This window comes from Melospiza melodia, chromosome 15 (genome assembly GCF_035770615.1).
Source record: "Melospiza melodia melodia isolate bMelMel2 chromosome 15, bMelMel2.pri, whole genome shotgun sequence".
Classification (NCBI taxonomy): Eukaryota; Metazoa; Chordata; class Aves; order Passeriformes; family Passerellidae; genus Melospiza; species Melospiza melodia.
The window spans coordinates 4937211-4960483 of NC_086208.1; the positions used below are offsets into that span (position 1 = coordinate 4937211).

The 23273-nt window shown below is 43.8% G+C and overlaps 1 protein-coding gene across 5 annotated transcripts in view; it reads right to left on the minus strand.

Annotated features, from left to right (window-relative positions):
- Window positions 1-23273, minus strand: part of TMEM266 (transmembrane protein 266) — a 104516-nt gene that overhangs the window by 16333 nt on the left and 64910 nt on the right. For all 5 annotated transcript variants that reach the window (XM_063169476.1, XM_063169475.1, XM_063169473.1 and 2 more), the window contains 5 exons: window positions 22142-22215; window positions 13018-13074; window positions 11123-11261; window positions 9566-9681; window positions 2262-2448 (listed from right to left, as the gene is read on the minus strand). In XM_063169476.1, coding sequence (XP_063025546.1) covers window positions 2262-2448; window positions 9566-9681; window positions 11123-11261; window positions 13018-13074; window positions 22142-22215 — 573 coding nt within the window. The remainder of the gene's footprint in view (window positions 1-2261; window positions 2449-9565; window positions 9682-11122; window positions 11262-13017; window positions 13075-22141; window positions 22216-23273) is intronic.

Consider the following 23273-nt stretch of genomic DNA (forward strand, 5'->3'; position numbering starts at 1 on the left):
TGATCCAAAGGTTAAAACATTGGTGGCTGAAGTTCCAGGCAGAGCAAGGGGTGTGGGAAGCCCTGAAGGCAGCACAGCCAGGGTGACTGCAGGAGAATACAGGAGTTGTCTTGTGTCTTGTCTGCCTGTGCTCTGCACAGCCACATCTCTGACATTTCACATGCCCCAGCAGCTGGGGAGATGGGAGATCCCACCCAGAGGACATGGAGACACCTCAGCCATGCCCTGCTGCCCCCTGGCACAGCACAGGCAGCTCTGGCTGACACCTGCACTGCTCAGGAGGTGCAGAATGAGCAGATACTGCCAGCATGGCAAAGGGAGGATGGTGGAAGCTGCTGCAGCCACTGCCAGCTCATCACTGGGAATAAAAGCTGGTGCCAGAGAGCTGGAGAAGAAAGCCCCAGTCGAGGTGGGGAGGGAGAACAATGAGGCAGGGCTGGCCCAGGATCCTCACTGCCTTCTCCAGCTGTGAGCTGAGATTCCCAATTTACACAGAGCCATCCTGGAAATGCTGTGTGAAATCCTCTGCCTGGACTGCCTGTGCCCTGGGCTGTGCACACTGACACCACTGCTGCTCTGGGGTGTCTCAGGCACTCTGACTTGGGCCCCAAGGGATATCAGACTGCCACAGACTGCTGCAGAACACAGGGAATTTCTCCTGTCCAGCTCCTGCCTCATTCCACAGAAAATACTTGTTCAAATACTGTCACCCTAATTTAGGCTCTGAAAATATGCACTCAAGGCACCTACAAAGACTTTGTATGCAAATATAATACAGTGCACAAGAAACTTTACCTCTAGTACTTTTAGATGACCTCCAGGAATTGGAAATTTGTTCTGCAAATTCACTATAAATGTTTAAATATAACGTAACTGCACCTGACCCAATAAGTGAAGCAACCCATGTTTTCTTATTTGCTCAATGCCTTTTTTATCAGTGAAAAACACAAATCCCTCTAATCATGTAACCTAAGTGCAGAAATCAATCCTGAAGATTGGGTGTTCTACTTTGTTGCAAGTGTGGGCAGCATTTTACAGGAAGCTATAAATAATGAGTAATTCTGTTAACCTGGATGTTGGAGGGAATACCTTGAACAGAAGAATTTTAAACCAACCTCCACAGCACTAAAATTTCAGCAAGCCTCCTTACAGTGTGCACAACACTCTTCAGTTCCAAACGTAACCCGCAAGGAACACATGCATAAATTATAATCTGTCCACTGGGGAAACCTCTGAAATACTACAAAAAAGAGGGAAATGCATTTTAGGGGTCAGTCTGCTCAACTGGCTGCTTTTAAATACAATTTCATATCAGGAATAATTAATGGCTTTACTGTAGTTAGTGCTTAGATATTTTAAAGTGGAAAAAAACCAAACCAATTTTCTACATGCTTTCACTACTCTGTAGAGAAAGGAAAGGATTATAATTTGAAAGTGTCTAACAGCTTTTAAAGCATCTGTGCCTTGAATTCTAAGGAGTTTGACCAACATAAAGATACTGTGCAAACTCTGTATTCCAATAGATCCGCAATAATTAAGCTAAGATGCCCCAGGAATACTAACACAGCAGAAAGGCAGAAAGTGTTGCCTCCTCTGGAATATTACTCTAAAGCAGGAGACATTCTGCACTCCACTGGAAGGGGCTGGTGAATCACAGGAAAGGAGCTTTGTCTTTTCCAGAAAAAAAAAATCACGTCCAGCACTTACATAATACAATGTGATCCAAGCAGATGTAAGTGTTGTCATCCCTGAGGCACAGAGCTGCCCAGCAGAGTGCTCCTCACCATGGCCACGTGGCACTCACACATGCAAGCAGGATGCCCACACTGCCCTTCCCTCCTTGCCTGGCACCAGTGCTGCCCTGCCCAACACCGGCAGCTTTATGACACGGGGAGAGCACAGCCTCCAGGCAAGGCAAGCCCCACAGCTGATGCAGGAGGTTTGGAGTCCTCTCCAAACCACAGAAATGCAAGTGGCCAAATACTAAAACTGTTTTTCAATGTTCTTCCCAATATCCTTGCTTTTACCTGTGAGTGATTATCCCTTGGCCAGCTTCCATTTGGCTGCTGCTTCTGCAGTGTTTGATGGATGTGACCATGAGGACACTGGGAAGGTAAATTGTAGCCATTGCTTTGGCTCTGTTTAGAACCTGCTCCCAAATACAACAGCTCCTGCCACTTGGGAGCAGATGCAGCAATGAATCCCTGCAGGAGTGAAGGAGATCAGTGGGATCCCCTGTGCAGGACCAGCTGTGCTCTCACCTCGTGCAGGTCGCAGCTCAGAGATGTTCTCGGTGCCTTCGTCGTCCGAGTCTTCGGTGGCCACCACCTTGTACCTCTTGCTGCTCTGCTTGTTCAGCACGTGGGGCACCTGCAGGGCAGCCTCTCTCTCTGCAGCCAGGTCCAGGTCCTGCTGAGCAAGGTGGGCCCTCAGCTGCCTGATTTCAAACTAGAGGAAAAAACAACACCACAAACCGATGTCATGTGAGCACAGCCAGAGCTGAATTGCTACTGCTGGGGACCTGTTACTCATCCCTGAACACTGCAGGTCTGGGAAAACACACAGTGGGGTGAGCCAGGACATGAGTCCAAGCTGGTGCTGAGCTGGACCATTGCTCACACATCTAAAGACATTGACTGCCTCATGCTGCTCCTCTGTTTTGCACAGCTGAGTCCTGAAGGTAATTTTAGACAATTTTAACAATTCTTACTGCAAACCTCATGTAACCTTTATAGCAAGAGACCACTTTTAACAGGTATTTAGGGAATTAGGTTCATGACAAATATGCATAACCAGACTTTGTAATGAGGCCTCCAATGGAGGGGAGAATACTACAGTCCTCTTCCTACAGTCCTCTTCTGACTTGAAATCTTCTGTACTCAGCAGTGTGCAGAAAACCCTGGGGAAGGTCACCACTTTTCTGGCCATTCCTCTTGAACATATTAAAGAACTTCTACAGATAGGGGGATTTGCTCATGACTGGTATTATAAAGCAGACCCCTGAAAACAAGAAGCCACCAGGTACAATCTGACTGAGGGACACAGCAGATTTCGTTTTTGATAGACAGTATCATCTACAATGCAAGAAGGAAAACAGTTTTTTTGGAGAGGCTGCAGAGACTCTTTAAACCCTTTTATAAGCAGGGAACTCCCTGTGCCAAACAGCACAGCTGTGGGGCTGCAAGGAAGAGTTTCTCTTTAAAAGAGTAACTCTATAAAATCAGTAGTACAGCAGTGACCAAGTCATGTCTAATTCTAGAGTTGGAGAGGGAAACACAAATGAGGTGAGTAAGAGGCAAACACTCCAATGTGGCATTGCTGAGCCTCCCCTGGCTCAGGGCCTGCAGAGCCACAGCAGAGCAGGAGGACATGGCAGTGCCACTCCATGCCCACAGCACACATGGAATTGGCACCTCCATGCTGGAAAACTGCTGTGGAACAGCCCTGGCTGTGCCTCACCCTCAGATGTGACTCAGATCTGCTTCACTGGCAGATTTTGGAAGCCATCACCACACCCTATTTGTTCCCTGCAGTCAGACGTGGTGCAAACACTGGGGAGGGGAAACCAGACAGAATTTCCACAGATTCAGGAAAGGAAAAGGGATTCCAGTTTGCCACACCTGGACACTCTCTGCTTTCCAGAGCAGCTGGGAAGGAACTGCACTAACTGGAAGGCTATTGCAAGACTCAAATCTAGAAAGCCAAAGGGCAGCTCAAGTTTTCCAGATCCCATTAAAGCAGCTAATCCAGAGCTCTAAGAAAGCACACAGCTTTTCCTCCATCTGCAATCCAGCTGCAAACAGCTGGCTGCAAGTGCTCACTGCTTTTAACCAAAGCTCTTCAGGCAGTGGCAGTCAGGAGTCAGGTGGAATCAGCAAATGTCAAAACACTGCCCTGCTCCCTGATTTCCTGCAATGAAGCCTCCATGGCAGATTCTTGTTATTGTGCTTAACCTATTGCTGGGAAGAACTGGCTCTGCTAACTCTGTTCCCAGCCAGCCTGAAGCGTCCTGACACTCAAGGTGCTCGTGCCAGTATGAACATAGGGAATTTCAGGTTTTATCCTTGACTTGAAAAAAACAAGGAATCACAAGAAATACCTTTACATTCCACCTCTAAAGAGAGAAAGATACCCTTTCAGACACTCCTTTGGTTTAAGGGAAAAAATGCACTCAAACAAATTAGCCAAAAAAGAAATCTGAGATTTTTTTTCATGTTGTCTAACTGAAACATACATTTCACCCTCCAAAAACATTCACATGTGTCAGAAAAATAAATAACTGTAAATTGAAATGCTTAATTCTGGCCTAGAGGTATGGAACGATTTCCTTTTTTCATGCAAGACAGAAAATCTGGCAGGTGTTTTTTAACACAGACAGACAGAACTAGCTAAAAGTCAGCTCAATAAATGTCTGCATCAGATCCAATTTAAGGAGCTTCAGCATTTACAAAGGTTTGCTGAGCATTGTAGCAATCAGAACCTGAATGCATCGCTGCGTTGTACAGGAGTGAAGGAGAAACGGGGAGAGGCCAGAGGCCTCCTGCACACTCACAGCTCCTGGGACGGAATCAGCATTTCCGAAGAGCACAAGCTTTTGCCAGGGTATTACCAGGTTACTGCCAGGTTTTTGCAGGTTATTGCCAGGGTATTACCAGGTTACTGCCAGGTTTTTGCAGGTTATTGCCAGGTTTCTGCCAGCCCTCAGCCCGCACGGCCGGCAGCGGTTCCGGGCCCAGTCCGTGAGGGCCGCGCTCGACTCCGGCCCCGGGCTCGCCGCGCGGCGCTGCTGCCACCTGCCGAGGGCAGCGGGAACTGCAGCCGCGCCACCAACCGCGGGCACAGCGGGCACGGGACACAGCGGGTACAGGGACTGCACTGGGCTCCAGTGTCACCCTGTCACAGCCACCGGACTGAGGCACTGCCGGTCCCAGGCACTGAACTGGGCACTGGTGTCACCCTGTCACAGATACCAAATCTCAGTGCCAGTGCCACCCAGTTACAGACACGAATCCAGGTACTGATGGACTCTGTGACAGACAAGAAACAGTTTTTGTTCATAAGGAATCTACAGAGAGGATTGGTTGGGTAGGAATTGCTTCCTAAGCATTATCCCAGGATCCTGCGGGTGCTGGAATCCAGTGTCAGCCCCTAAGCCAAAGGTTAAGGCTAAGGGTGTGTTCCTCATAGGTGAAATGCAGCGAGAGGCTGCACGAGCAAATTAGGCTGTGGGTACTTCTATCTACTGGAGATTATACTGCACACTGACCTCAGGCAGTTCTAATGTGTACAAGAGCTAATGAGATTGCTCTGAGATTCAGGCAGTCTAGAGCAGCTAAAATAAATCATTAGGAGGTATGTATAACAGTCTTTTTAAGGTAAAATTCTGGGCCAAGGTAACATGTCGAATTTCTATTTGCAGTAGGAGCTGATGTAGTGATCTGAGCAGACACCTGGACTGAGGAAACCATGGTCTGTACTTCAGGTACACCATCCTCTCCTCAGCCTGTAGGGCAGGACCACACTGTACATATCACCAGATGGCAAAAAAAAAAGGCATATAACCTTCAACATATGCTTTGATTTGCTTAAATTAACTCACAGGTATCAGCTCTGTGGAAGAACCTTGCAAATCTCAAAGAGAGCCAGTGAGCAAAGAAATGTTCTTCTGTAGAAGATAACTTGTGAGCACTTCCTCACTCAAATGATGCCTTAGGTGATTATTTCTAAGCAGGTAAATTGACAGACCTACCTGGAGCTCTAGATAACATCTCCTTTGACATGCCTGGTTTTATTAAGTGGGCCACCCATCCTAGCTGATATTTTATAATACACATGTAAGACTCAAAAAGAGACTTAGCAGTGAATCAGGGAGTGCTCCCCTTTAATGGTCTAACAACACAGTAGGACTGACAGTTTCTGAGAGATCAATGAACATTTTAGCCAGAAGCTTACTTGTGTCTAATGCAGGAGCAATAACTTGGCTCAATTCTATTAGTGCTGTCTGTACAGAATGCCCTGCCCTAAAACTCGTCTGCCACTGGGATACAATCCAATGTTTATTTCCATTAGTTTAGCCATTGTTGGTAACAATAAAAATCAGGAGACAGTTGCAAACTAATGATTTATGGGTAGAATAAAACATAGGATGACCTTGGCTGCCTTCCATCCACCAAGAAAATGACTGGTAGTTAGAAATAAATTAAAATTATTGTGAGAGGATAGCATACGTTATTTCTCCAATAGGTAATTTTACCAGCTAAACAGCCCTGTCATTAAACTGGCAGCTGTTGTACAAATTATATTCCAAGATAAAAAAAAGAAATTACAGCTCCCATAGTTGTTGCACTGGTAAGAATGCTGAAAACCCCAGTTGTGCAGGAACTGGCAGAAAAGGAGCTCTGGTGTTACAAGGATAAGCACATACTCCTGGCTGGGCTGTGTTCAGCTGGGTGACTCTTCTGGAAGCTAAGCAGAAAGGATCAGGTAAGTATATCTATTATCACAAATGGAAATTCCTTTACAGGTGATTCCAGAGAAAAGGAGCAATCTTCTCTGACTGGAATTTGTAGCTAATGAAACTTTAGAACTTTGTTTTGCAATTTAAGTTATTCTAATAAAGCAAAACCATCAGCAATATACTCTGCACATTCTTGACAGTGACTGTAGTGAGACTTCTTTTCCTTTTACCTTTATTCATTTTTAGAAATCTCTCGTGCTCCATTCCTGTTTAATAACCTTTTTTTTTGGCCAATGGAGAATAAATAAAAAGCAAACTATTCAAACAGCTGCAGCGGGGTACTACAGAGCACAAAGTGGTGGTTTGTGCAAGTTTAATTTATAAATATATTCTGTTTTTCAGACGTACAGCTAGCCAAAAAGCAACATGTGTAAAGAGCAACACGTTTGCAAAAGTACATCTCCAATGTCAGTCAGGAATGGAAATGTACTTTGGAGCTGTGGGACACCATCACTGGTCAAAAAAACCCACAACTGACAAAAGAAAGAGCATTCAAAAAGATGAAGGGAAGTTGTATCTTTCTTGTTTTTAATTTTTAAAACAGAAATCCTGGTTTTGTCTGACTAGCATTAAGCACCAGCTTCAAATCAGCACGGGACTTTCTCAGAGAACCAGCCACCAATTATTTTTGTTTTAAATCCCAAGCAAAACAGGCCAACTATTTTTCTCAATTCCTCTAATGAAATAATTAGTACTTTGCTTGAAACTTTCAAGATCATTTCTTCTGCAGAATAAGCCAGACCCCAAGAACTCTAACCCCAATTGCCTGAGCAGCAGCAAAGCAGTAAAGAACCCAACACTCAGAAAAGGAAGTGCTGGGAAACCTTTCCAGCAGGAATGTTCTCAGCCCCACCTGTAACTACAGAATAAATGCAATTATTAATGCCAGTGTGGTGACAAAGGGGCAGCACAGGGTGAGTCCCTGCTGGTCTGCAGGGAACCAGGGTGACTCTGCCCCATCACCCCCTGCCCTGGCACAGCTGGCACCACAGGGACAGGGCAGCCTGGAACCCTCCTGGCTGCTGCTCTGCTCTGGGCACAGCCTTGTGCAGGCAAACCTTCCCCCAAAACAGACAAGCACAAGGAAACACCAGGAACCAGCAAGCCTTTGGAAAGCTCAAGAAAGATGATCAAACGAAAAAGCAAAAACCTGGCAGAAATTTAGACATTAAATACCATTAGGAGCCATTTTCCCCATCAGATGCTGTACACAACAGCATGTTAATGGGAATATTATAATGCTGACAACTTTTTCTTGACTGAATTATGACGCTAGTAATTTACAAATAAAGGATGTAGTACTCCTGTCAATGTCTTATGTTACAAATTAGTACATTTACCTGATATGATACAGCTGAGACAGTTGTTTGGCAGCAAGTCAGGGCAGTAAGAGGGATTTAGCATGCTGTCATCTTTCTGTAGACTGTATTTTTCCATAGCAGATGACACTTGAAAGCTGCAAGAGAACCTGCTCTGTTTTCTCAGACTGACTCCTCTCCCAGTGCAGCATTTCTTTGTTTGCTGTGCACGTTGTGACCATCAGAGCTCAGATTTAGGGTGACTCTGGTCAGACATTCAGGAGTAGCTGGCTCACAATGAAGAGCAGCAAGAGCTGCTCCTGAGCCCCAGCTGGGATCAAGACTATGAAACTGTAACACCAAAAACTGTTTAGAGATTGAAAGCGTTATCTGGCTGTATAGCAAAGTTCCTAAAAACAAATGGTTTACAATTTATGATTGTCAAGACCTTTAATATGGTCTGACAGACAAAATACTGCACTGGAACTCAAGACATCACTGATTTCTCTCCCTGATAAAATGGGGTGTATACCATTTACCTGGCAATTCCACAACCTTGACAGAACCCAAATTACTAAGTATCATTGTGCAAAGGTTTTATGAAGAGGGCTGCATTTTTGCCACCCAAGACAACATAGTTGGCACTTACTAATTTTTGGCAGAAGCCAACCTTAGGTTTAGAACTTGTTATAGATAATATGAGTGACTCGAAACCAGCATTATGAAACGACACAGGGTCTATAGCTCTCCCTAGTGCATCACACACACAAAGCAACTCACCACCAGCAGCAGCTCGGCACAGAACCCTAGGCTGACAGCCAGGAGATCTGGACCTAAACTTAAAATACATTTGGGGACCTAAATATTGATGGTTTTGTGTTTCAATAGTACCTGCCACAAGCCAGGAATGGTAGTTGAAGCTAGAAACCTCCAGGATTTATTTGGACTATATCTCATAGTTCCCCTTTCACTGAAACAAGAAGTAAATCACCTGGGGATCATCCTGTTGTGGTCTGATGGTCACCTCAATACTCACTTATCCCGAGCCTCAACATCCATCCCTGCTTTCTACTTTAAAGCAAGTTAGTCAAGAACTCATTTGCATAAGACAAATGGCAAAAACTTCTGGCTCATTGCCCCAAAAATGGTTTTACACCTTTTTCCTGTAAAATATATTCATTTGAGATATTTCAAACTTCACCTTCCCTTACCTCTAGACTGAATCACTGAACATTTGGGGGCCTGGGAAGAGTCTTAAATCTTGACTTGCTTCCAGGAACTAGAAGCTTCTACTGCAACATTTTGAGCTTGCCAGGAGTCTCTGACTGACCTACAGCGAAGCTGCCTCTTGCATTTAAAGCAGAGAAATTCATTTCTTTAAACTGCACATCCTTTTCCTAGGAATGCTAGCTGCAGTCTCCAGCAATGGCTTTTGTATGTTAGTACTATGTCAAGCTAGCTGTTCTCATTTAACAAATGACATACTGGAACCATTTATTTTCTGCTGCTCACATTTGTTTTCCTCACCTCTGAAAACACAAGCCCAGCAGCAGAGGCAGCTGACTGCTGTTTGACAAATACCATGCTGACAATATCCTGGCTGCAGCTAAAGCTTCCTTAGCACTGAGACCTGTCACCCCCAGCACAAGTCCCAGTGGTGCTTCTCAAAGCTCAGCCTGCAGCGAAGTACATGAGCTGTTTGACTTGCCTTGACAAGATATGCGTAAATAAAGACAGAACTGAACTTTACCCCTTGTTCTTGGCAGATCTGGGTTAGTCTTTCCAGCTGCTCATCTTGAATAACTTTTGCCTTCTCATATTGCTGAATCATCATCTCCATCTCCACTTTCACTGGAAGGACATAGGCTGGAAAACACAAATAACACTTAAAACAACCCAGCTGTGATTTGGTTTTTTAGCAGGAAAAAAACCTTTACAGGCCAAAGAACATCATCCCTTGCCCTTGCATCTAGAGAACCAGAGTATTTCCAATAGAAGCAGCACTAGAGTACATTTTTAGGGAAGGATTTCTAACATAGGAAATGCAGGGTCAGACCTCCGTCTGCCTGGCTGAACTGAAATGCTTGCTGCCTGCTCTTCCCAGATTCCATGCTAGCACAGCTCTTCCCCAGGGTTTACCAGAGACTTCCTGAACCACTGGGTAGGAGGATTTTCTCTTTAGAGTCAGTCCCATTCCCTCTAAACCCGAACAGCACAGCCCCCTCAGGAAAAAAACTATTCCACAGCCCTAACCATTTAATTCCTAGAGTTTGTGGTAAGACATCAGTTCTTAATGGACACAGCAGACTAAGAAAGATATTTTGAAGAAACAAAAAGGACATTTATCTTCTATGGTGCTTCAAGTTACAGCCCAGTTTTCAGTACGTTTTCTGAATGGCTCTAGAAATTTTGCTCCTGATTTAACTATGGCAAACTCACACTGATCAGAAAAGCTGGTCAATACCTACTGCAATTAATGTTTTCTGAAGCTACACAAAATCCTACAATTTTGTTTTATACTTCATTTAGAAGGCTATGACCTCTCCTGATCTCTGAATACAAAGTTTCCTGGGCATTTAAACCCAAAATAACAACTTGACTCTGATTTTTCACACATGAGCAAAATGGCTATTCATTTATTTCCTTTCCCTAAGCTGCCTGAAGCTGCTGAGCACATGGTAACACTAAAGTCCTTGCTTCCAGGCTCAGACTCTGCTCTCTGCAACCTTGACTTGCTGGGCCCTTTTCATCTCCCCTGGCAAATCCGCACAGAGGTTTCTGTGAAACACCACCAATATGCACTTCATTTCCAGGATGTACAGCATGCAGAGAGCAACTCCTGCTGGGAACCCCCAGGGCAAGAAAATCCTCTTGGAATCCCATATAAAACTTATTTACTGACAAAAACTTAGAAAAGAAAGTCCCAAGACAGAGCTGGCTGTATGGTTATGAGGAGGGTGCAGCAAATATCAGCAAAGCAGAGAATCAATTATTTTGCAGAATCAGGAATGACAACTTCTGGCAAGAGACATAAAGCAGGTAAGGACATTTACTTTACAGGACAGGGGATAGGAAGCTGCCTAACAGGAAAACAAATCAATAAATTATAAAGGCTCCTAGAGAGCAGGAGATCTCCAGACCTACTCTGCTCCATGGAGTCATAACTCTCTTCTGTTCAGTGCTAGCAAAATGTAAGAGTAAGGACAATGACAGGAACAGTGGCAGCAAGCAATCCTTCTGTATTTTTAGAACCTCTTTTCCCCAGCCTGGCAGGTGATGCTGCAGTCACCAGTGAGTCCCCACTCACCATCAATGATCCTCTTCACTCTCCATATCCTCAGAGTGATGATAAGGCTGATGGCATCCCACGGGCTGCTGGGGCCATTGGCCACTGTTGAGGCCACCATTGGTGCCAAGGACAAGATTATGACAGCACCATCAAACACCTGGAGAGAAATCAGCTTTTCAAACCTTTCCTTAAAATCATATCCCTGCCATTCCTCTTTGAAATCTGGAAGGAGTCTCTCTTTGTCCAAAAGAAATGCAATTATGTACCTATTTGAAAGGGATATGAGAGGTGGCCAAGCCACAGAAAGGCTGCATCCTTTTTGGGTAGCACAACAGAATTCCTCAGTGCTTTTTATGAGGTGAGGAGAGATAAACTGTGGTGGGAGGGAAGGGGGAGAGAAAGGTATTTGGAAATACTGGCCAAAATCCCCAAGGAGAAGCAATAGTCTAAATGTTATTACAGCCAGTTTTATCATCACTGGTATTTATAACCTGTTACTTGGCATAATGTCATCTAAAAAAAAAAAAAAAAAAAAAAAGGAGTCTCTGCCCATAGATCTTACTGTCTAAATGAAGAGATCAAGAAGACAAGTAGAAAAAGATGGAGGCAAGAGACTTGATGGCTCTTGGCCATGTCCTGGCTACCCCACACGTGTGGGGATGGCTGTGCACCCAGACAGAAAGGTGCCTGCTCTCACTTCCATGGAGCAGGAGGCTGGTGAGGAGTTTGACAACTGGGACTGCTCTGAATGATTCATGTGACACTGGCTGCACTGGGATCAGATCAGAAAAAGCAATAGTGCAAAGCTTTAGACAGAACTGAGGCAGTAAATGTGCTCCAGAGCAAAGTGGCAGCAGTGCTGTGTCTGTCCCACACTGGCCCAGCAGAGCAGAACACAGCACCACGTTCTCATCCCTGCTGAAAGCCTCCCCTGCTGCCAGGGCCCACTGATCAACTGTTTGCATAAAGAGGCAGGGCACAGATTTTTGTAAGAACTACATATTCAGAACTGTGTATAACAATCCAGTGTACTGAAAAGAAATATTTCTTACTGCAGCCACTCAATGGGCAGTAAAAAATATCACTATTCCAAATTACCAAGATGAATTATCAGAAACTGCTCCATTTAGCCTTAATAATAAGAAACCCTGAATCAACTATTTAAGTTTAATTAATTTTTTTTAGCGAAACAAGTTAAAATGTCAACAACTTCATTACAAAATATGCAAGTCTCTATACTGATTATTCTCCAAGAACACCCAGAGTGTCTTCTGGTTCTTCCTGTACAGTAGTGGTTTATGAGGCAGTATCAAGAAAGAGCTTTTCATTTTCCTGATCTCCAGATTTCTGCTCAGATGGGGATTATGTATTATTTATTACACACAAATTTCCTTTTCTTTCTCTACAAGAGTATATACATTCTAAGTAATTTTTATTTTGAGGTACTAATTACAGTGTTTATCAAAACAATTTCACAATAAAAATGGGGGTTTTGCCAAACTAGTATTTACTACCAGGAAACTACATGCAATTCTTCAACTAACTCAACTAATTTCAATTCAATTATGGCAATGGGGATATAAAACTCAGGTGACAGTTTTTACATTTATATTTACATTTCAGCAGTATTGCCAGACCAGCACAGTTCTAACAACAGAAGTCACACGAAGAGCAAGAAGATCAAAATCCCTTCCTTCATAAAATATTTTCAAATATTGCAATCTTCTGAGTCTCTCACAGAAAAAGGGACTACAGCACTCAGCTATTGATAATGCACATAATGAAAAGAATGTGTGTATTTATCTGTCTTAAAAGATATTGTATTGCACAGGTTAATAACAAAGCCATCTAAAGCAGTTCTTCATGGTCTTACTGGGGCTGCCTGGAAAACAGTACCAAGAGAGAGAGCTTACCTCTATTTTGTTTTCAATGTAATCCCAAATGCCAAGGACCACAATCCTCAAAATAGTCTAGTAAAAATAGATTAGGGGGAAAAAAGATTATGAATGTTATTGCAGTCTTAGATAAACATTTAGTCCTTTACCTATTTAGGGAATAATTTTTTTGTCTTATTTAAGAATTATACATTTCTTCTAAATAATAATCAGGTTCTAGAAATGGCTAAACTTCTATATTTAAAAAGCAGATATTGCTTCCCAACCAGTATACTGACTGAGCAAAACCTCCACAAACAAGTTCCAAGTTCAAATGCTCATCAGTCTTTCCATCTTCCTAAAGTTTTGCTCTCATATTTGTGTGATTTAAATTACCAACCCTCCCCAGCCTCCTGACCCAAGCCTATGTAAGATCCACCATGGGGCTCCCTCAGTCAGAATGGGGGAAAATTCTCTTTTCTGGCCAGAGCTTACTGATTTTCTAAGACAAGAGGCCCTGTCCTGTCCTGATGCCTAAAGGTACTGACTTTTCATCAGCATGAAGAGCAGATGCTCTTCACTGCAGTTGAAGGCAGTTGCTTTATTGTAAGATCACAGAAAGTCATGGGATAAGGGAGAAAAATATCTCTGTGAAGCAAAACAGCAATAAGTAGCCTCAACAGCTAAAAAAGAGGAATGAAGAAAAAACACAGAATGAACCAATGGTGAATTCCTATTAAAAATCCAATGGCACCTTTCCTAATTTTTAATTTGGCTTTCAGAAGACAAAATAAAAGAAAACAATCTATCAGTCAACTTGCAATTGATATGGAACTGACATAAAAGCCTAATTGGTAGGGATGTTTCCTGCCAACAGCAACAACAAGGTCAGATTTTGACAGACACGAGGAGTCTGCAGCTGGAGCCCTACAAGGGCCACCAAAATGCTGCTTTCTCCATTGAGGAGCAGCATAATGACTTGGTGCTCAGCAAGCCTACGTGTCAGAGGGTGACCATGCCCAGAACTGTGCAGAAAAAAGTGACTCTGATGAATACATGTATCTCCTCTTCACTACCAACACAAATCTTAAATCCCAGGCAGCTCTGAATTGATGCCAAGCACACCAACAGTATCTAAATGCAGAACAATACAGAATGGTTCTGTGCTCCTGTGCGTGGCTCTGCCACCCCCAAGTGCCCCAGCTGGCCTGGGATCACTGTGCCCATTCTCCTGGCACTGCAAACCTGGATAACAGCAGTTCCCCTGCTCTGCCAGGGGACACTGCTGCTGTGGGGCACATGGTGCTCCCAGGGCCCAGCCCCACAGCATCAAGGAGCAGAAAGTGAAGCAGCCAACACCTTAGAAATGGGGCATGCAGAGGCACATGCCAAGGCTGGCTGAGAAAGGGAGGCACAAGCCAGAAGACAAGAAATGATGATGCTCTACAGAGACAGCAAGATCCACCAATGCTGCCAGTCTGTACTCCTAAAAACACTGTACTTCCAAAGCACTTGACAAATGCAGCATGGCAGTAAGGCTCTCTCCATAATAACCTATAAATAAACCTCAAGGTTTATTTATTCTGTGGAGGAAGAGATGCACAACAGCAGGTGCTCAAGTCCCTTAATGACCCCAGACTGGCCAGCACAATGTGATCTGACACAGGCACAAGGTGTAAGCACATGTGCTGCTGAGCAGCCAAGGCACTCCTGCAGCCACAGCTCAGCTCCTGAGCTCAATTCTGCCAGGAAAAGCATCCCAGCTCCTCTGCCAGCACCTGAAGCACAAGTGACCTGTGAGCCTGTCACTTCAGCTGTATCAGTTACCTGGGATCCATGGAGGTTCCACAGCAGGCAGCCATGGCAAACACATGAGGACAGGCAGAGCCTTCCTGGGTCAGAACCTCTCCTACAGCTGAGAGCACAGCTCAGGCTCTGCTCTGCTTAAGCAGGGCTTACAAAGTGCCAGGTCACTAAGCAACTAACACAGGATGGCTGAGCACTTCACAACCTTACAGACACTGACGGTGAAAGTCTTCCTCCCTTTGGACAGGTGTGCACAAAGGTATTTTCACTGAAATGAGGCACATGTGCACAAAGAAAACAAAAACACTGCCTCACAACCCTAAAGGTGATTTAGCATTGGGCTGGTGAGGGAATGTAAAAAGGTGTTTTCCTTCCTGCCTTTTAATTCCTTACTGTAGCACTTCAATCAGACTTTGCTACTGCCACCTTAATGGCTGTGAGCAGTTCCAAGGGCTGGAAGCACACACAAATGTTTTCATTGCCACTCTGCTGCTGTGAATCAGCACAAGCCAGCAGTGACTGGAAGTCCACTTGGCAGACATTTAGTGCAGGATTGGGTGTTGCTGTCCAGCACAGCCTGCCCAGATGATCAGCACCTTGGCTCTCAGCTCGAGCAGACACTGAGGAAGGTGAGTGTAAGGGTGGGATGAGCTAGCTCCTCCACCCCACAGCTGAGGGTAAGCTTAGAAAACATTTATTCTGCATGGAAGCTCTTCAAGCTGTGCACCAGCACTGCCACTCCCAACACCCATCCCCACTGAAGTGCCAGGAGCCAGGACAAGCAGTCTGCCCTTGGTGACCTGACTGAGCCCCAGCCTGGCCACCCCTGGGCCAGCACAGCTCCAAACCAGCCCTGGCTGTCCCCACTCTGCCTCTGTGTGCCCAGGGCAGGGAGAACATCCACTGCTGCTGCCACTGCTCTAACCCAGAAAAAATGGAACCAAAGAAATTTGGATTTACTGGGCACCTCCTTGATTGCTTAGTATAATAAATGCTTTGACAGCAAATTAAAGCATTGGTATTTCTTATATATAACATTTTAGTATTTTTTGCAAAGCAATCAAAAATATGTTTCATACAAATACATACATATTGCATTTGAATATACACTGTCCCTGTACAGAACTTTAAAAATTAGGACCTGTAGCAGAATCTGAAAAAACACAGAGACAGAAATTAATAATCTAGGAAACTTTCTAGCTACTGTTCAAGGACCAAACTGAAAGATGCATATGAATTAGAAGAGAACTGTAAAACATTCATCACAGACAAAAGCAATGTTAGTCCCAATTCTACCATTTTTAAGTACAAAAATCTGCAAGAAAAAGAGAAAAACTGGGGCAGCACTGTTGTTTCCTACTGATGTGCAGGCATGTACAACACATAAACAGTTTTGCATTACACCACAGGCATTTTGAATACAGATTTGAAAAAAACATTAAGTATCAATGTGAGCACTTTCTGTTAAAGGAAAGTACTGCCAGATTGGATTTTTTTTTTGTACTTGAAAAAGAAAGCTTTAATGTTTTTTGACTGGAAATGTTTTAATTAGAAAGTCTTTAACACATATATTTATTAGTTTAATCAGAAATACATTTTTCTTCTGCTAAAGCTAATTTATTAATGTGCACTAATAAAAGACTGAATGACTGAACAGTTGTGTTAATTTCTTTAAGCTAAAGTAAACCCAGATAAAATTTTAGATCATTTTCAGACAGAAATTCAATTTCAAAACTGACAAAGTCTCCTGGTTACACAAAATTGTTTGCACGACAGTAACTGTCTGCAGTGAGGTTTAGATGCTGCAGGTTCTCTTTCTAATTTTGTAGGGAAACTTAGCCAAGTCCTTTGCTGAGGCAGCTGTGTGAATTCCCATAATCTGCATTTGTCAGCTGACTGCACGGTACATTGAGTAATTTTAAGCACTTTTCTGCTTGCACAGTTAATATACAATTTACTGCTCAGTGAGTCACCGAGTCCAATCCCTGTGTAGGGTGAAATCAGCAGGAGGCAGCACAGGAGGGACCTTGGCCCAGCACCAGGCAAAGGAGAGAGGAGAGCACCTCTGCACTTCATGATGGGGCACAGCTTGGGCAGGGGACAGACAGGATGGAGGTGGCTAGAAGGGATGTCTGTCTGTCTGTCCTTCCTTCCTTCCATCCTCTGTCACAGAGGCTCCAGAAACTCTGTCAATTAAGCTTTTGCCTTTTGCATGTATCTCATAAGACAAAATAATTATTGAAAGCTTTCCCAGAACACCTTGTACCCAATCAGTAATTTAGAGCCCCTCTCATCTGGGTCATTCCCAGAGGCCTCAGCTCATGCAGTCCTTAGCAGAATCCCCTTTTGCCATCTCCTCGTGTGCCTGTACTGAGCTGCTGCATGAGCTGTGCCAGCACACGCTGTGCCCAGGCCAGCAGAGCCCAGAGGAGCGTGCTGGCACATGTAAACAAACACATCCTCCTGCTCCCAGGGCACAGGCACCCTCCTCCCACAGCTTCTCTTCAGCCAAGGCTCTGAAACTGCACCCCCCACATCACCATTGTTCAGTACATCCCAACCCCATGTCCTGGCTGGAACTGCTGGGCTCCATCAGCTCATGGTGCCACAGAAAGCATTCCCTGCCAAAAGCTGGAGCCATGAACAGACACAAACACACTGGCTTCTCTCTCACCAGGACACCACATACCCAAATGCAGCTTTGCACAACCTCTGCACTTCTATTTCTTCTTGTGTTCTCCCACTACTCTCACAATCTTAATTCTTAGCATACACGGAAAACCAATGTTTTCACTGAATTTGAATTTTCATCTGACAATTCCGTCTAGATTTGAAAGGGCTTTTCAGGCATGGGAATGGCTCACCAGAGACTCCACCACAGGTGCAGAGTGGCCAGGGAACTGGGCTTGGGCAGCCCGGCAGCACAAGCTCCCTCTGGGCATGGTCACACAAGCACTAACACTTCTCTCTGAAACAAGCAGGGTAGGACCTGCTGTGCTGCCACTATCAGGAGATGAAAGCACAGATGAGGCACTGACACAGCACACTGTAAGTCAGGTGTATTACTGGAAATTAAATGGGCAGACTGGCATTCAAGCAGATGTCCAGCAAGATTCCCAGAACTTTATGGGACCACGCTCCATGGTAACTACTTCTTTGTGAGGCCAGAAAATTGCTCAGTAAAGAAATTTCCCAGTATATTAAAATTTATTTCATATACACTAGCAAAGAAAGAAGCCTAAATTTACCTTTATAAATCATACTAATATATAAAATCTGAATCTATGTTCCTAGACCCCATTACTCATTCCATTTAGAAAACAACTTACAGCAATGAAGTGAATTTATGCACCATGAGAAAAGTTGTATGTACATGGAATAAAAGTAAACACACAGAAGAGAAACCACAGCTTACAGAAGATTAATGGGAGATTATTATCTTCCCACTCAGCTCTTTGAAGTTCACAAATAATGTAACAAAAGTAACACAGCTGAGTTTCTCTAATATAAATTATGTGTTTCTTAAGGGAAAGACGTTTTAACTTAGTTTTGCCATTTAGGATGTTTTTCTTTTTTAACAGAACCTTAACAGCAGCCTCCCTTTGGAGATTTTATTCCTTTCAAGGGTTGCTATTAACAAGCAGAAAAATGGCAGGTAACTATGAACACTTCCTTTAAATATACAGGATGAGGAAAGCCTTGGAGTTTTTCCTCCTGTGAGCCACAGCTAATGAAACATTGTTTAGCAGCTGGGAGCCCAGACCCACCCCACTAAATCTGAGAGCTCACTTCTGGGACACAGATGCCAGAAGAAAGCTGCAGTTGGATGCTTGCCTGACCGAGTACACAAACTTGGTTCCTCCCAGGGAAACCTGCAGGTGCTTCCCTTCAGCAGAGTGCCTGAGAGCTGGGCTGGCTGCAGCACACAGAGCAGTGCACACAGAGCAGGGCACACAGCTGATAACAAGGAATCCCTTCTTGCACAGTCCCATCAGTCCCAGTGGAAAAGCAGAGCCAGAACCAGGCAATTGTGGCAATGGGATAGAACTGCTCAGAGCAGACTTCAGTCCACTTACCAAAACTCTGAGGCATTCCCCATTCCTTTTCTCAACCAACAATACCAGGGCTGAGTTTGCCCTCTGGAGAGGGTACAACCCCAGCCTTGCCATGCTGCTGATTCTGGGATTCCCCACCAGTGCCTCTCTCTTCTCTTCTGTCTTAATGTCTGGGTAACATCTGGTGCACAGACAAATCACAGTGATGTATGTAAACACAGACAAACCACTAGGAAATCCTGTTCAAATACTTGGAAAAAAGCAAAGCTGGTGTGCACTTCACTTGAATATGATTTTAATGCCGGAAAGTCACAGACAGTGACAGTATAAAACGAACAAAGTACCTTAAAGGCTTGTGGCTGCATGACAAGCCTAGGGAAAGCAGGAAGATGCTGTGAAAGCAGCTACTCAGCTCTGCTGGCAGCTGTTCTGGTGGCATTGCCAGGTGCTGGCATGTTTAGCCCTCTCATTTTAACCAAGCAGAAAGCCAGTGGCTGTTTAACTTCAGCTGCACTGCAATAACGTGCAATGCTTTGAGAGCACCACCTTTAATCAGCTGTATTCTTCTAAAACATTCAGATTTTGTGCTGAAAGTTTTATGGGTCTTAACAAGTATTTGACAACTTTGTTGAGGTCTTCCAGAAGAGTTGTGTGCCTATATTTACAACTAATGGGAACCAAATTATAGAATAAACACCAAACATTCAAACTTATAACAGGGTATTGGCTATGGAAACCACCTTTTTTGAACACCAGAAACCTTGAATCCTTGCTTTGAGTCGAAAAGCAATGACTGAAGGACTCATCAATCCTCAGCAGTTGCCTGTTATACCCAGATAAACTAATTAAACCTGCTGATCCCTGGAATATCATCCTGGCATGAACAACCAGGATGTAACATATGATCATCTCAACAAATGATCCCAAAACCAGCTGACTCATGGTATGGGAATCAGAGGGAAAAAAAACCCTGAAGGGACCAAAGGAGAAAATAAAATTAAAATCTCAGGAAAAAAAAGCCATTTGCAATTTTTGCAGTATTTTGTAACCTCTTGGAAAAAAAAATTATTTGGATGACAGAAGATTATACCCTCTGTTTTTGCTCTCTTAAGATACAATTCAGTATGAACTCAACCTGGCATAACACTAATCCCAGCAGGAAAGGCACACCTGAACTCTTTTCCAGAACTGGTGGTCTCTGAAGCACATCCAGCTGCTCTGTGGAGCCACCTCTATCTCTGAGCTGCCAAATGAACCCATATCCAAAAATCTACCCTGGTCTGAGTACCTCACATGGCTGTCTTGTGGCCTCATTGTTCTTTGATCCAAATTCAAACCACAATCAAATAGCTGAAGGAAGCTACTTTGGAAGACAGAAGTAGATAATGAAGTGAGTGATAAGGTTATAATAAATGAGAACAGCACGTAGACAAAGTAATTCCAAATAACTAATAAAGAGAGAAAAGCCAATGCAGATCCAAAATGAGGATGGTGAGTCAGGGAAGGAAACTGTTTGGGCTCTGTGAAACACTTCTGTTACTCTTCTCCTGAAAAATGAACAAGTTCTGTTACTCTTCTCCTGAAAAATGAACAAGTTCTGTTACTCTTCTCCTGAACTTCTGAACAAGTTCAACCACTTTGGAGGGTACCCTGTCCCAGCAGAACTGAAACAACCAATTCCTTCCCTGAGCCAGATGAGCCCTGGCCTCAGGAGTGCCTGCAGTGCCTCAACCAGCCCAGGAGCAGCTGGGCACTCAGGGAGGGGCACAGGAGAAGACAGTGCCCCAGGTGTGAGCAGTGTGGTGGTGCAGGGAACGACCCAGAGCTGCAGAGTGCAGGGCAGAGCAGGAACTGAGCACAGGAGAGGCTTCTGGAGAGCAGCTGCAGAAAGCCAAGGGGTGAACGTGCCTGTGCTGCCATGGGGCTGCAGCAGCTACAGGCTCATCCTGCTGGGAAGCTCAGGATCAGGGAGCTCCAGGGTGCCAATCCTCACTGAGGAAAGATTCTGGGGGGGAGAGGAAGGCATTTCTTTAAAGGGAATGGAGACCATCTAGCAAACCTGAGCCTTTGGGACTTAGGATAATTCACAAAGACTACAAGTTCTTGTAATTGTTTAGAGATTATTTTCAGTCATCTTACATGTAACCTCCAGCCCAGCAGCACTGTAAAAGGATGGGGCCAGTAATGGGACCTGTGTACATGCAGCACAAGGCTGGGATGCAGAGCAGTGTGAGATCCCTGCCTGCATCACACAGCCCTTTCAGAAAGCACCCACTGAGCACCAGCTAAAAAACCCTGCTGAGAAATACAAAATGCTACATGTAAATGTTTTTCATTAGGAGCACTATGAAAATTGCCATCATATATGGTGAGTATGAATTCAATACAAGTGATCTACTAAATAATTTGCAGATATCATAGCTTTGTTTTTTGATTATTGCTTTTTTGTAACCTTCACCTAGTAACTATCTAAACCTTCTACAGAATGACATCATTAACAAACCTCTCTGGATTATATTTTCTCCTGTGGAACCTGAAAAAATATTTTAAAATATTTTAAGTCCAAGTTGTCTCCCAATTAGTAAACATAAAATTTGTTATTGTGACAAGTAACATATTAAAACCCGAAAAATAGCAATAAAAGCATTCTGGAATATTTCAGGAGCAGTCTAACTGTCTCAATACCAATGATTTTTTTCTGGAACATAGCTGAAAGCTCAGAAAGGCAGATTATCTCAGTTTGGTAATTTTTTACATCATGACTAGAACCTTTTCCAGTGCATACATTCATACACATTTTGGCAGAGAAATTCACCATTTGTTTCATTCTCTAACTAGGTCTACATGCAGCAACCTAGAATATATAAACTACCTTAATAAAATGTGAGAGGAGATAACTCCATGCTCAAAACAGATCTTTTTGTACAAAACTCCCATGGATCTTTATTCTTGAAGAACATACCTTCAACTAAATCCTATACTTTACACCCAGTGACACTGGTAACAAATGGATCAAACTATCCTGTCCAGTGCCTGCAGATTCAGAGATAATTATTTCTTTCTGGAGTTTACCAATTATAATTTTTAAGGCAGTATCTTCCCTTCCACGTTTCCTTACCTGACATACAGTACTAATTTAAATAACACTTTTTAGTTCGCTAAGTAGAAGTAGCAACAATACACTTTTGTTTGGTTTTTTCCTTAAAATACACTGTGCTATGTTATTTGCAGTCAAACTCCTGTAAAACTCTTGCTAATTCCAGTGACAACATAATGTGGTGAAAGACTTTGGTTATACATACCTCTGAAAAGAAAACAGAGAGGATGACTAGGCTGATCCAGTGAATTACTCCTGCAAACTGGGAAGCACTTGAAACTGCAATTAACATAATACAACGAAGGGTCATTACAGTAACAGAGTGCAACTTAGGTTTAGCATAATTAGTACTGCCACAAGTTACATATGGTAAAGCTTGCTTTGCCAGATTTTGCAATGAAGTACCAGAAAGAGGATGGGATGCAATGGACATGGAACTCCAGCCCTGGCAGCTGCTCACCTTCAGTCACCATGTTAGCAGCTCTTCACTGGAGCTTTAACAGATCCTGCTGCTGGTTAGCAATGGCAGACACAGCTCAGGCCTTTGATGCTCTGCCACTGCTTCATGTTCTCACCCCAGTACGAGATGTGTGACTAATTCCTGTATACCTAAAAACCCAGATCTAGGACTCAGTAAGGAAACAGAATGCTCTACTATCCCCACATTATTCCTTGTGTTCAGTCTTTGACAATTCATCTCAGATGATCAGTATTTATCAGGAACAGGTGCTTAAAGACTAATCCTCCAAATGGGCTTCAAAAGACATTTCATGCTGACAGAAAAATGCAGAAGGTTGACAGGGTCCACTAACTGAACTGCTGGTGATTCCTACTCCCACATGCTGCCAAGTTTGGGCTAAGGGAATGGAGAGCAAACACTCTCTCCTGCCTGCAGGCTATTTGTGAGTCCAGCATCTCCACAGCAGACAGAGCAGAGCAGAGCAGAGCAGTCTGTGCAGGCTTGCAGTGTCAGGGGATGACTGTGTAAGGCAAGCAGTGCCTGTGTGCACAGAGGCGCAGGGCTGCAGCAGTCTTAACCAATTCCCAAGAACATCCCAGGCACATACTAAATGAAGGATTTTATTTTAAAATCAGAATCGATTAATATGGGAAGGAGAGGAAAAGGATGTAGAAGAAATCAGGATACAAATAAAACTGAGTATGCTCTGCCACTGGAACCCCCAGTGCTGAAGCTCTTTTGGGGCTTGATGAGAGCATTTGCTGCGCTGCAGCAGAGGAACTACATAAAGGTGAAACAAATCGGCAGAATACAACAGAATAAAGTTTCCTAAGGCTCTTCTCTATCGGGCAGCCTGAAGAACGGGAAACCCTTGAGA